The following is a 15000-nucleotide window of genomic DNA, read 5'->3' on the forward strand; positions in this document are numbered from 1 at the left end:
GAAGAGGAGGAGGAGGAGGAGAGAGTGAAAGAGTCTCTGTGCAGGAGAATGGAGCCAGTGTGTCAGAGCTCAGGGGGCGGGGCTTATAATGTAAACAGGAAGTGCTCTCACGTGTCGTGTGCAAACTGCAGCACCTGAAAGTACACTGCAGTACTGTGGAGTAAAAGTACACTGCAGTACTGTGGAGTAAAAGTACACTGCAGTACTGTGGAGTAAAAGTACACTGCAGTACTGTGGAGTAAAAGTACACTGCAGTACTGTGGAGTAAAAGTACATTGCAGTACTGTGGAGTAAAAGTACATTGCAGTACTGTGGAGTAAAAGTACACTGCAGTACTGTGGAGTAAAAGTACACCGCAGTACTGTGGAGTAAAAGTACAGTACTGTGGAGTAAAAGTACACCGCAGTACTGTGGAGTAAAAGTACACCGCAGTACTGTGGAGTAAAAGTACAAGTACTGTGGAGTAAAAGTACACCGCAGTACTGTGGAGTAAAAGTACATTGGAGTACTGTGGAGTAAAAGTACACCGCAGTACTGTGGAGTAAAGTACACCGCAGTACTGTGGAGTAAAAGTACACCGCAGTACTGTGGAGTAAAAAGTACCAGTACTGTGGAGTAAAAGTACATTGAGTACTGTGTGGAGTAAAAGTACACAGTACTGTGGAGTAAAAGTACTCTGGAGTACTGTGGAGTAAAAGTACATTGGAGTACTGTGGAGTAAAAGTACACCGCAGTACTGTGGAGTAAAAGTACACTGGAGTACTGTGGAGTAAAAGTACACCGCAGTACTGTGGAGTAAAAGTACAGTACTGTGGACAAAAGTACACCGAGTACTGTGGAGTAAAGTACACTTCAGTACTGTGGAGTAAAAGTACACTGGAGTACTGTGGAGTAAAAGTACACCGCAGTACTGTGGAGTAAAAGTACACCGCAGTACTGTGGAGTAAAAGTACACCGCAGTACTGTGGAGTAAAAGTACACCGGAGTACTGTGGAGTAAAAGTACACTGCAGTACTGTGGAGTAAAAGTACACTGCAGTACCCAAAAGTCTGTTTTTTAACAAATCTGCAGTAAAATGCTGTAGAAAAGTCCAGGGACAGAGACACACGTCTATGAGAGAGAATGAGTAAAAAAAGTGATTTTAGTGTCTGTTTGTGCTCTGTGCTTATAATCTGTGACACTGTGGATCATCACATTATTATTTGATAATAATAATAATAATAATAATAATAATAATAATAATAATAATAATAATAATGCATCAGTTTTATGCAGCACTCTTCTGGACACTTGAAGACGCTTTACATAGCTTTATTTATTCACTCCACACCCAGTGGTAAACTACTACTGTAGTCACAGCTGCCCTGGGGCAGACTGACAGAAGTGATGCTGCCAATCTGCACCATCAGCCCCTACGACCACCACCAACACTCACACACACAACACTTTCATACAAGACTATGTGGATGAAATGTCTTGCCTAAGGACACAGTGACCACAAAGTCCAGACCAGAACCCAGACCTGCTGAGCTGCTGAGCTGCTGAGATCTGACGAGATCAGACTTTGACAGGTCGATTTGGTATTTGCATCTTTTTTAAATCACCATATTGATTTAAAATGACTTAATAAAGAAACTTAAAATAAATTAAAACCAGATATGCAAATAATATTCTAAAGAATCTAAAAAAAAAGTTTGGACCCCCTTAATATGTACAATACACACATCTGTGCATAGGCAGAGTGTGATATGTAAAAACATATATACTGTAAGTATAAACCTGCTCTCCTCATCACTCTCTCCTCAGAGTATGATGTAGAAATACACACGTGTAGAAATACACACGTGTGCGTGTGTGTCTGTGAGTGTGTGTGTGTATGTGTGTATTATGTGTGTGCGTGTGTGCATTGTGTGTGTGCGTGTGTGTATTATGTGTATGTGAGCATGTGAGTCTGTGTGTGTGCGTGTTTGTGCATGCGTGTGTGTGCATTATGTGTGTGTGTGTGTGTGTGTGCGTGTGTGTGTGTGCGTGTGTGCATTATGAGTGTGTGTGCGTGTAAGTGTGTGTGTGTATGTATTATGTGTGTGTGCGTGTGTGTGTGTGTGTGTATTGTGTGTGTGTGTGCGTGTGTGTGTATTATGTGTGTGTGTGTGCTGTGTGTGTGTGTGTGTGTGTGTGTGTATGTATGTGTGTGTGTGTGTGTGTGTGTGTGTGTATTGTGTGTGTGTGTATGTGTGTGTGTGTATTATGTGTGTATGTGTGCGTGTGTGTGTGCGTGTGTGTGTGCGTGTGTGCGTGTGTGTATGTATTATGTGTGTGTGTGTTGGGGTGTGTGTGTGTGCATGTGTGTGTGCGTGTGTGTGTGTGTGGGTGTGTATATGTGTGTGTGTGTGTGTATGTATTATGTGTGTATGTGTGTGTGTATGTAGTGTATGTGTGTGTGTGTGTGTTGGTGTGTATGTGTGTGTGTGTGTGTGTGTGTGTGTGTGTGTGTGTGTGTGTGTGTGTGTGTGTGTGTGTGTGTGTGTGTATGTGTGTGTGTGTGTGTGTGTGTGTGTGTGTGTGTGTGTGTGTGTGTGTGTGCGTTCAGACTTTGGAGACATGTTCTTCACACGACTCTCAGTGAAAACTGTAATTTCGAGCTCAGGCCACAAACAAAGCCCAGCTCCCATAAATACGAGGTACTGCAAATCGGAGGATAAAAATACTGCATCTAACGGATACTCTGCATACTTGTGTAGTAGTACTGCAGTTACAGCCATGAGTTTAAAAATACTGTGTGTAAGTGTCGGACTGAGCCGCATTCCTCCATGAAGCTATAATCAAACAAAAGGGACGTTACAGCGCGAACTAAACACATGTAATGATACTCTGTAGTAAACTTCACTTCATTTTAGAAGAACAGAGTTTAAACTGTTCACTTACGACATATTTTAAATTCCATATTTCAAAATAAAGACGTGAAAGTCCCCAAACCAGGAAAGAAAACAAATACTACAACAAAAAGACGTGTGACTGAGTCTGACTGTGATTATGTCGTTATGATGACGGACGTTTCTATTTACACTGATAAAAGGGTCATATCAAAGTGGGCTCCCTTAAATACAAATATTCATTCATTCATTCATTCAAAAATGTATAAAACTAAAGAGAGTAACTCTGGTGTTTGCTGAGCTCAGTTTTCACAGTTTATAAAATGCACAGTTTAAAGATTCAGTTTTTCCCCATGTCAGATCAGTCTGTGTGCTGTAAACATCTAAATATAAGGACTTTTACAGCATGAGGAAGGGTGAGGAAGAGTGAGGAAGAGTGAGAAGAGTGAGGAAGAGTGAGACAGTGTGAGGAAGAGTGAGGAAGAGTGAGGAAGAGTGAGGAAGAGTGAGGAAGAGTGAGGAAGAGTGAGACAGTGTGAGGAAGAGTGAGACAGTGTGAGGAAGAGTGAGGAAGAGTGAGAAAGAGTGAGGAAGAGTGAGGAAAGAGTGAGACAGTGTGAGGAAGAGTGAGGAAGTGTGAGGAAGAGTGAGGAAGTGTGAGGAAGAGTGAGACAGTGTGAGGAAGAGTGAGGAAGTGTGAGGAAGAGTGAGAAAGTGAAGAAGAGTGAGGAAGAGTGAGACAGTGTGAGGAAGAGTGAGGAAGAGTGAGGAAGAGTGAGGAAGAGTGAGGAAGAGTGAGGAAGAGTGAGACAGTGTGAGGAAGAGTGCGCAGTGTGAGGAAGTGTGAGGAAGAGTGAGAAAGTGAAGAAGAGTGAGGAAGAGTGAGACAGTGTGAGGAAGTGTGAGGAAGAGTGAGAAAGTGAAGAAGGGTGAGGAAGAGTGAGACAGTGTGAGGAAGAGTGAGAAAGTGAAGAAGAGTGAGGAAGAGTGAGACAGTATGAGGAAGAGTGAGGAAGAGTGAGACAGTGTGAGGAAGAGTGAGGAAGTGTGAGGAAGAGTGAGAAAGTGAAGAAGAGTGAGGAAGTGTGAGGAAGAGTGAGAAGAGTGAGAAGAGTGAGACAGTATGAGGAAGAGTGAGAAGAAGAGTGAGGAGAGTGAGAAGAGTGAGACAGTGTGAGGAAGAGTGAGGAAGTGTGAGGAAGAGTGAGAAAGTGAAGAAGAGTGAGGAAGAGTGAGACAGTGTGAGGAAGAGTGAGACAGTGTGAGGAAGAGTGAGAAAGTGAAGAAGAGTGAAGAGTGAGACAGTGTGAGGAAGAGTGAGGAAGAGTGAGGAAGAGTGAGACAGTGTGAAGAAGAGTGAGACAGTGTGAGGAAGAGTGAGACAGTGTGAGGAAGAGTGAAGAAGAGTGAGGAAGTGCACGATATGATGCTTCCACCAATCACAGTCAGATCTTCATCGTGACATTCATCTGTTTTTAGTCTCTGTTCCACATAAGTGTAGAGCTAAGAGAGTTTCACAGATCAGTCAGCGATGCTCTGGGTCAGTGTAAAATTTAATTTAACTAAAATTCTTCTCAAATAAAGAATGTGTAAATAAGGCGACGTTCAGACTTTGGCCTGAAGTGACCCAAATCAGATTTTTTGGCCCCTATGTGACCTGTATCTGATCTATTAATGACTGAACGACACAGATCTGATTTTTTCAAATGTGACACTTGGATATGTGCTCCTGAAACTGATACATATCTGATCTTTTGACATGTGACTTCATCCACCTACACGTCAGGCTCAGAGTCTTGTCAATGGAGGAAAAGTGAGGTTAAAGAGTTTATTAATATTTGGGGGGGTCGCTGTTTTCAGGACAAATTGGAGGGGTCTTATAGGAACTGGGTGGTTTCTGAAATGTTTGCCAAAGAAATGTCCGAGCGCGGCTACAGTCGGTCCTGGCTCCAACGTCGAAAGAAAAATAAAGAGCCTGTGAGTCAAATACAAGGAGGATAAAGACTCAAACAAACGAAGCGGCCGTGGACGTGTGACCTGAACATTTTACCAACAACTGGACCAGATTTTGGGAGACGAGCCCAGACTTAGCCCAAAATATTGCAGATGCGGGCGGGAGCGGGAATGAAAATTAAATTAAAATCACTGTTTTATAAAACTGCTCTGCGGCCATCGCCATGACATCAAATAAAGTAATCTGACACATTTACAGACACGGAACAGGCTTTTCAGATTCACAGTTGAGACGTTTCAGTTTGTAGTCGTGGTATAAGCGCGTTAAAAAACTTGCTGTGTGTTCTGCAGTTTTAACGGACTCTGCGTCGTGTGTTAAATCTGCATTAACGCGCAGCTCCTCGTTGTTTAAAGCTTATTTAATCCTGTGTGTTAAGCTCGGGAAAAGAGAAACGTGAGTAAAGTGAGTAAAGTGTGCGTGTTCACCTGTCCGTGAGGAAGGCGCAGATGAGCTGTTTGACCTCCGCAGACATCTCCACGTCGTCAGGGAAACACAGAGAGTTCTTGTGGTTCATGATCTTCCCGTATGTCCCCACCAGAGACTCGGCGTAGAACGGAGTCTCACCTGTCACACGAGGAGAAAGGCCGATTTACAGGAGGCACAAGAAGTTCTACAAACACATTTACATTATATTATTCTGTTTATTCTTATTCTTATATTCTGTCAGCAGACTGTGTGGTTTTTTTCCTCGGTGTACGGCTGCGTTTTAATCCGTGTGTCGTTCGTTCATTTGTTTTTCAAAAGAAAACCAAAAATAAGAAAACGAAAAAAAAAACTATTTTCTTCATTATTTGTCTCCAAAAACAAAATGAAAATATTCAGTTTTCGATTTTGTGTTTAAATGAAAAATGGAAAAAATGCATAAAGTGACTTCCGTGTGTCCGTGACTTTAAACTGTGATGCCGGACTGACCCAGGACTGACCCAGGACTGACCCAGGACTAAAACAGGACTAAACCAGGACTAAACCAGGACTAAAATAGGACTAAAACAGGACTGACCCTGACTGAAACCCAGGACTGACCCAGGACTGACCCAGGACTAAACCAGGACTAAACAGGACTAAAATAGGACTAAAACAGGACTGAACCAGGACTGACCCAGGACTGACCAGGACTGACCCAGGACTAAAACAGGACTAAACCAGGACTAAACCAGGACTAAAATAGGACTAAAAACAGGACTGACCCAGGACTGACCCAGGACTGACCCAGGACTGACCCAGGACTAAAACAGGACTAAACCAGGACTAATCCAGGACTAAATAGGACTAAAACAGGACTGACCATGACTGACCCAGGACTGACCCAGGACTAAACCAGGACTAAACCAGGACTAAAATAGGACTAAAACAGGACTGAACCAGGACTGAACCAGGACTAAAACAGGACTAAACCAGGACTAAACCAGGACTAAAATAGGACTAAAACAGGACTGAACCAGGACTAATCCAGGACTGAACCGGTCTCGGTCTGGTCCCAGTCTCGGTCTGGTTCCGGTCTCGATCTGGTCCCGATCTGGTCAGGTCCCAGACTCGGTCTCAGTCCCGGTCTCAGTTCTGATCTGGTCTTGGTCCCGGTCGTGATCTCAGTCCCACTCTAGTCCCAGTCTTAGCCTCGGTCTCGGTCTTAGCCTCGGTCTCTGTCCCGGTCTTGATCTTGGTCCCGGCCCTCAGTCCCGGCCTCAGTCCCGGCCTCAGTCCCCGGCCTCAGTCCCGGCCTCAGTCCCGGCTTCAGTCCCGGCTCAGTCCCGGCTTCAGTCCCGGCTTCAGTCCCTGGTCTCAGTCCCGGCCTCAGTCCTGGTCCTCAGTCCCAGCCTCAGTCCTGGCTTCAGTCCTGGTCTCAGTCCCGGCCTCAGTCCTGGCCTCAGTCCTGGTCTCAGTCCCGGCCTCCCTCAGGCCTCAGACAATAATGTTTTTCCCCTTGATAAAATTCACCAAACATTTTCTTTGTTCCGGTTTTAAATCCTCGATCTCGGGAATCGTTGCCAAAACAGAATGTCTGACTCTTCTCTGATTGGCTGTTGCTCAAACTCGCACTTTCTGGGTTTTTGCGGATCGTCTAGTGTTTTCTGATTCCTGATCTAGTCGCTGGAGAGAAATGAAACTGAGCGGCGGCACTTGGTGGCACCAGACTGGATACAAGTTGAGGACTTTTCTCAGCAAGTTTTGAGGTGAGATTAAAACATTACAGCCCAATGTAAACACACACAAACTGCACAAACTCACTCAACCAAACGTCCAGTACCGAATATATGTACAGTTACACCTCTAATAAATACTTTGTAAACTAATAAAAACTGTGCCCGTATAACAGCGACTATAAGAGTCATAACTTTGAGTGTGATTGTGAGCGGAGCCCTGCCCTGGAAACACTGATAAAACTATTACACAACAACAGCCTCATACAAAACACAACACATGAGCTCATGAGACACAAACCAGCGCACACTTCTGTTTTCTCCTTCACACAGTGTACAGGGAGACCGGGGGGTGTACGTACCGACCAGCAGCTCGTAGAGGAAGACGCCCACAGCCCACCAGTCACACTCCCGCCCGTACAGACCGTCTCCCCCCTGAGACTGCAGCACCTCGGGGGAGATGTAGTCCGGAGTGCCCACGGCCGTGTCACAGTGCACCAGACCCGACTGCAACACAACAAAACAACAAAACACAACACTGAGTCACACCAGAACAGGAACAGAGGCTCTTGAATCTGTGGATCAAATCGTTCATTCGTTTTTCAATATAAAACCAAAAATAAGAAAAAGAAAAAACAACTGTTTTCTTCGTTATTTGTCTCCAAAACCAAAATGAAAAAACAGATAATAATTAGTTTTTTCAGTTTTCGATTTTGTGTTTAAATGAAAAATGGAAAAAAGGGATAACGACCGTTTCCCGTGACTTCCCGCGATGTCGGACTTTTGCACTGCATACGGACTGAACCAGGACTGATCCAGGTCCAGGACCAGAACGGGACAGACCGGGACCAGAACGGGACCAGAGCGGACTCCGAGCTTTGACTCCAAGCCTCCGCAGGGTCCGAGCCTCAGCTTCGAGTTCCGGCCCTGCCATGGGCTCTGAGTGTCCGGTCTAGTCCCGGTCTAGTCCCGGTCTAGTCCCGGTCTAGTCCCGGTCTAGTCCCGGTCTAGTCCCGGCCTGGTCCCGGTATCAGTTCCGGTCTCAGTCCCAGTCTGGTCCTGGCCTGGTTCTGGTCTGGTCCTGGTCTGGTCTCGGTCTCAGTCTCGGTCTGGTCCCGGTTTCAGTATTGATCTCAGTCCCGGTCTGGTCCCGGACCTGGATCAGTCCTGGTTCAGTCCGTATGCAGTGCAAAAGTCCGACATCTCAGTCACGGACGTCACATAAACGGGAATTAGCAGTTTTTTTTCCATTTTTCATTTAAACACAAAATCAAAAACTGAAAATACAAATCGTTATCCGTATTCTCTTGAAAACACATTTTAACATTTAGTTAATCAAAAACATTTTACTGACCTCATTAACCCCAGTACTAGATTAGATTGGCACATAACTTTTTAAATCTTTATGAGGGCAAGACTGAAACTGTGACGTTATGCCCTACGGACTCCCAAACTGATACGGGTGGAACTAAATCGTCGTAAACTTTTGTACGCTCTGACCCCGCAGTACGTCTCGGACCTCATCCAGATTTACTCCCCCGCACACTCTGAGGTCCTCTGTGTCTTTATTTTTTATAGTTTTTATCCATTTTTATTACTGTTTTTATGTATTGATTTTATAGGTTTTTTTCAGTGTTTTATTTATTTATTTTATTAATTTATTTATATTTTTTATCCATTTTTAGTACTGCTTTTATGTATTGATTTTATAATTTTTTTCAGTGTTTTATTTATTTATTTATTTTATTAATTTATTTATAGTTTTTATCCATTTTTAGTACTGCTTTTATGTATTGATTTTATAATTTTCCATTGATATTATTATTTTTTATTATTATATTATGTTATTATTTTTATTATTATTTTTATAATTCAGCCGATTTTTTATTTATTTTTTTTTTTTTTTTTTTTTTTAAAGTAAAATGTTTTCCATTGTGAAGCATTTCGAAACTGTCTTGTTTATAAAATGTGTTATACAAATAAAGTTGGATTGGATTAGGTTTGGATTAAGTAAAAGTAAAAAAAACAAAGAGGAGAATAAATCCTGTGCAGATATCCCCGTGTGAGCCACTAGGGGGAGCACTAGAGCAGTGTCCTGTGATACTTCCACACTGAGGTCATGATCCAGACGAGTACTGTGAGTAACTCTGTGTACAGTCGCAGTAAACCAGTCCTAAATTGGAGATTTGATTAAAGATTCCCTGTCTCTTTGGAACGGCAGGGACGGCAGCAGGACGGTGCGGGATTGAACCAGCATCTTTTAAGGAAATGCAGCCGCGACTTACATTTAAATAAATAAATACATTTAAAAATAGATTTTTAATGAGCTCAACAGGCAGATGTGTTTTGCTGAGCAGAGCCGGCTGGTACGTGGATGTGAGAGAACTGAGAAAACAACGTGCCACAGTGAGGACGAGCGGCTCTAGTGCAAACTGATGATGTGTCTTTCAGCAAGACACTTCACCCAACTTGCCTCCAGTGCTGAAGGGATGTGATGTTCTAGATTTTTCAGTTCTAATACTGATTTCGATAGAACAGCTTTAAGTATTTGCAGATATCCAATATCAAAGAATACCAGCGCAGAGACTTTAAACACTAAACAGAACTGCAGTTTTTTATAAATAAAAGTTCAAACATTATGAGATTTTAATTCAGGGGTGTCAAACTCTATTTTGGTCCGGGGGCCGTATCCAACCTACTTTGATCCCAAAGGGGCCGGATCAGAAAACTCATGTCATATAAACCCCAAAAATAACAATAAGTTCAAATATTTGTGCAGAGAAACACAAATCTATTACAGAAATCTTTTTAATTGATTAATTATTTCTTTCTACAAAATATTATAATATTATGAACAACCTGAAACTTTAAGAAAAATAAAATTTCAGCACAAAGTTTTAACATGAACTTGTATGTAAACAGGAATAAGTCAAGTTTTTGTTGTAAAATCCTGCACTCGGCTCCACTTTTCTCATGTTGGACATTTTTCTGATGAGGGGTGTCACGGTCAACAGTCAAAACGATCGTCCTTTAAGAGCGTTTGGAAAGAGACAAGTCTTCATTTTGTGCTGCTCTGGTGGGAGGGGCCACGTACAGAGACGCTGGAGACGCTGCTGTGATAAACACCACAGAAAATTAACAAGATTTTAATAGAAAATATTATTAAAATATTTTAGTAGAAAATCACTCAAGGGCCACATTAAAGGTCTTGGATGGCCGGATCTGGCCCCCGGGCCTTATGTTTGACACCTGTGCTTTAATACATGAATTTATGTCGAACCATAATAATAACAATATCAGCTGAACAGATTTTTTTTAAAGCCGATATCGAAATCCTGCTAATGATTCTGAATCAGTGTATCATCGTTCATTTGTTTTTCAAAATAAAACCAAAAATAAGAAAATTTAAAAAACAACTGTTTTCTTCATTATTTGTCTCCAAAACCAAAATGAAAAAACGGATAATGATTTGTTTTTTTTCAGTTTTCAATTTTGTGTTTAAATGATCCATCCATCTACTTCTGTTTATCCGGGGCCGGGTCGCGGGGGCAGCGGTTTACGGACAACAGCCGGTTCCTGTTTCAGTGACTTAAACTGCGATGCTGCACGGAACCAGGACGGAACCAGGACGGAACCAGGACAGAACCAGGACGGAACCAGGACGGGACCAGGACGGGACAGGACGGGACCAAACTGAACCAGTTTGTTGGGACAGGCCTGGAGGTGCGCCCACATACACTGTCTGGTGATCAGAACTGAGACTGGGCCCAGACCAGGACCAGACCAGGACTGAGACAGGGACTGACACTGGGGCTGGGACCGGGACCAGACTGGGACTGAGATCAGGACTGACACTGGGACTGAGACTGAGACCGAGGACTGACACTGGGACAGAGACCAGGACCAGACCAGGACTGACACTGGGGACTGGGACCGGGACCAGACTGGGACTGAGACCAGGACTGACACTGGGACTGAGACCGGTTTAGTCCTGGTTCAGTCCATATGTGTATGTAAAAGTTCGGCATCGCAGTTTAAGTCATGGAAACGGACGCTATCTGTTTTTTTTTTTCCATTTTTCATTTAAACACAAAATGGAAAAACTGAAAAAACAAATCTGTTATCCAGTTTTTTCATTTTGGTTTTGGAGACAAATAATGAAGAAAACTGGTTGTTTTTTCGTTTTCTTTTGGTTTTATATTGAAAAAAAATGAACAAATGACACTGGGATTGGTCTGGTACATTCACTTTTCATTTTATTACGATATAGAAGCTGATTTTCTAACAGAACACATCACAGTGTGTCTCGCGGTGGTTAGAACGTCCCCTCACCTGGTCCATCTTCATACAGGTGCCAAAGTCTGCCAGTTTGAGGTGCCCGCTCTGGTCCAGCAGCATGTTGTCGGGCTTCACGTCTCTGTGGATGAAGCCCATGGAGTGGATGGCGTCGAGGGCGAGGACCAGCTCCGCGGTGTAGAAACGCGCCCACGCCTCCGGCACGTCGTAGTTCATGGTGAGCGTGACCACGTCTCCTCCGGGCATGAACTCCATCACCATGTACAGGTGCCGCTCGTCTTGGAAAGCACAGCACAACTGCACACAGAACAAGAAAACACAGAACTAGAGCGAATGCTTCAAGTAGTGAGGCCACAGTAGTTCAGTTTGTAGAGCTTTTGTCCACAGATCTGAAGGTTGGCTGTTTGTCGTCTGTGTGCACTGGTGTATGAACGTGTGTGTGTGAACGTGTGAGTGGTTCCTTGATGTAAAGTGTTTAAATGTTAAAGGTGGAACAGCACTTTATAAAAATGTGTCCATTTTACATTTACTTTAAAGTGCGTTACAGTAACTTTAGTGCAAACCAGGTACATTTGCAGATTTCTGGACAAAAACTGTCTAAATCTAAGTGTGTGCTGCAGCTCCAAGTACTATGTGACATCACACAGGACCGGCCTGATTACAGTCATGTGTTTCTGATACAAACACCAGGCTGCAGGCGGAGTTCCAACGGTCTAATCTAATAGTTACACACAAAACACAACAGCAGAGACACTGATTTAAACAGATGAATCAGTTGATGAACATTTACAGGTGGTTCACTGCTCTGACCCGACTGCAGGAGAGCAGATCTGCACCACACTGTGACATACTGTCAACACATGTGTATTGTGCATACATGTGTGCCGTGTGCAGATGTGTGCAGATGTGTGCAGATGTGTGCCGTGTGCAGACCTGTACGATCCAGGGGCTGTTGGAAAAGGCCATGATGTGTCTCTCCTCCCAGAAGAACGCAGAGTCTGAACGTTTGATCATCTCAAACTTACTCAGCTGCTTCATGGCGTAAACTCTCTGAGAGGCTTTGTGACGCACCTGCAGGACACGAGCAAGTATTACAAATACTATAGTACATGTACTGTAGTACTACATCACATACCCCCTCTGAGAGATACACCTGCAGGACATGAGCAAGTATTACAAATACTATAGTACTTATACTGTAGTACTACATCACATACCCCCTCTGAGAGATACACCTGCAGGACATGAGCAAGTATTAAAAATACTATAGTACTTATACTGTAGTACTACATCACATACCCCCTCTGAGAGATACACCTGCAGGACATATGCAAATATTACAAATACTATAGTACATATCAGAGATGGAACCAAGTCGTTGTTTTGCAAGTCTCAAGTAAGTCTCAAATCTTTGACAAGTCCAAGTCAAGTCCCAAGTCAAATACAGGCAAGTCCAAGTCGTCAGCTTTGAGCTTCAAGTCAACTGTACTTAAAAAGTCATTGTATATTTATATACGAGTATTTATATAAGTTGTATAAAGGCTATTTTTTGTGTCTGGACAAGATCTTAGAGTGAATCATTATGGTCAGAATAGAAAGAATTCAGATTTAAAAGCGCCTCTCAAGTCTTCTCAAGTCACAGGCCTCAAGTCCGAGTCAAGTCCCAAGTCACTGACTTTCAAGACCAAGTCGAGTCTCAAGTCTTAGTCCAATTTATCAAGTCAAGTCTTAAGTCCTAAAAATAGTGACTCAAGTCTGACTTGAGTCTAAGTCATGATTTGCAAGTCCCACCTCTGGTAAATATACTGTAGTAGTTTATCACACAGAGCGTGTGTGAGGTGTGACACACCTGCAGGACACAGGAATTATGAAGAAGTAAAAATAGTTAATAAAAAAATTTGGGGGGGATTTTGGGAAAAACATCTAATTGTGATTTATTTTCTGAGAAACCTCGTGATCAGATTTGAGATTTGTGTTTTAAGAACAGGATCCTGCTCAAAGTTTTAGACACTTCCAGATGAACTGACAAAAAGACCGAAATCTGAAGTGACAAACCAACACAAGAAGCACATTTCCGAGCGTGTTTGTACAGATCTGAACTACAGGGTTAGACGCTTTTATGCAAAGGAAGTCAGGAGAATATTATTGCACACAAAACTTAAAGGAACTGTACGTGAGATTTAGATTTAACGTCATAAAAACGGTAAATCTGCGCAAATCAAATGCAGCTTTTACTGACAACAATTGACTCTGAGACCAACTTGGACGTGTCTTTATCTGCAGGTTCGGGTGTAACTGTAGAAGCTTTATAAAAACTCTAAACATTTCCTTTAAGACTCGCTGTGTCACCTCAGTCCACCTCTGTGACACAACAACACCATAAGACGCGGACAAACCTATCATTTCCCTGATAATTACCATGCCCGTACAAAGTCACCCCGCCCCTCACCGCGTCCCTGCCTCCTCTGAGCGCGCCCAGACCCGCCCGCCCGTCCGCCCGCACACACGCCGCCGGTCTCCTGCTCCAACACGGCACCGCGAGCTCCCGACGATAAGAAGCCGCCTTAGCTGACTGCAAAACTATTCACACACGAGGAAGTTTTGTGTGTTATCTGAACCCGCGGCTGTGATTTCGCGCGGGGGAGCGCAGGCGGAGCTCCCCCTGCTGGTGCGTATGTGCGGTGGCGCTTTCATGCAGAGGAATGTGCGCTGACCTGTGCAGTACTTTTGTTGTGAAGGGTTAAAGCGTGAGCATGTGTGTGTGTGAATATTACTGCAAAAAAGCGACAGTGAGGGAATCTGAAAGCACTTTTAAGCGAGTAGAAGTAACAGTAGGAAAGTATAAACAAATAGAAACAGAATTGTGCAAACAAAAACAGTCCAGATGCACATGGAAGATCATTTGTTTCATCAGATTTTGGATTTTAAACACTGTTCAATTTCTCACTTTGAATTTTTTAACTCTAAAAAAAGCAGGTTTGCATTATTTTTATTCTGAATTTTAAGTGTAAATTTTCAAAGTGTTTAAAATTCAGTATAAAAAAATAAAAAATCACCTTTTAAATATTCTGCACAAATATTTTCATGCCCTAAAAACATTCTGGGTTGAGTGGAGCTGAGTGTTATGAGTAATGTCACAGTCGCTCAGTGCACTTCTTTATTCCGTCCGCGCTCACACATGATCGATGCTGCTGCTTTTGGCGTCTTGGGTTTTTGCCGTGACATTTTTCACGGTGAATTTTACCCTCGGAGTTTGATGAACTGATGAATCTGAGGCCTTGAAAATATTTGTGCTGAATATTCGAAAGGTGAAATGTTTATTTTGAAGTCGAGAGACGCAGAGAGACACACAGAGAGAGTGAGTGACTGAGTGAGTGACCTACTGAGTGAGTGACCTACTGAGTGACCTACTGAGTGACCTACTGAGTGACCTACTGAGTGACTGAGTGACCTACTGAGTGACCTACTGAGTGACCTACTGAGTGACTGAGTGACCTACTGAGTGACCTACTGAGTGACCTACTGAGTGACTACTGACTACTGAGTGACCTACTGAGTGACCTAGTGACCTACTGAGTGACCTACTGAGTGACCTACTGAGTGACTACTGAGTGACCTACTGAGTGACTACTGAGTGACCTACTGAGTGACCTACTGAGTGACCTACTGAGTGACTGAG

General features: G+C 43.2%; 1 protein-coding gene across 1 annotated transcript in view; it reads right to left on the reverse strand.

Annotated features, from left to right (window-relative positions):
* The window catches only part of LOC110172686 (rho-associated protein kinase 2-like), a 168337-nt gene that overhangs the window by 110820 nt on the left and 42517 nt on the right, over positions 1–15000 (reverse strand). The window contains exons 5-8 of the mRNA XM_055149584.1: positions 12255–12392; positions 11358–11618; positions 7388–7532; positions 5313–5451 (exon numbers count right to left, since the gene is read on the reverse strand). Coding sequence (XP_055005559.1) covers positions 5313–5451; positions 7388–7532; positions 11358–11618; positions 12255–12392 — 683 coding nt within the window. The remainder of the gene's footprint in view (positions 1–5312; positions 5452–7387; positions 7533–11357; positions 11619–12254; positions 12393–15000) is intronic.

The sequence above is a fragment of the Boleophthalmus pectinirostris genome, unplaced genomic scaffold, assembly GCF_026225935.1.
Source record: "Boleophthalmus pectinirostris isolate CB_2022bp ecotype Guang Dong unplaced genomic scaffold, ASM2622593v1 HiC_scaffold_13, whole genome shotgun sequence".
Lineage (NCBI taxonomy): Eukaryota > Metazoa > Chordata > Actinopteri > Gobiiformes > Gobiidae > Boleophthalmus > Boleophthalmus pectinirostris.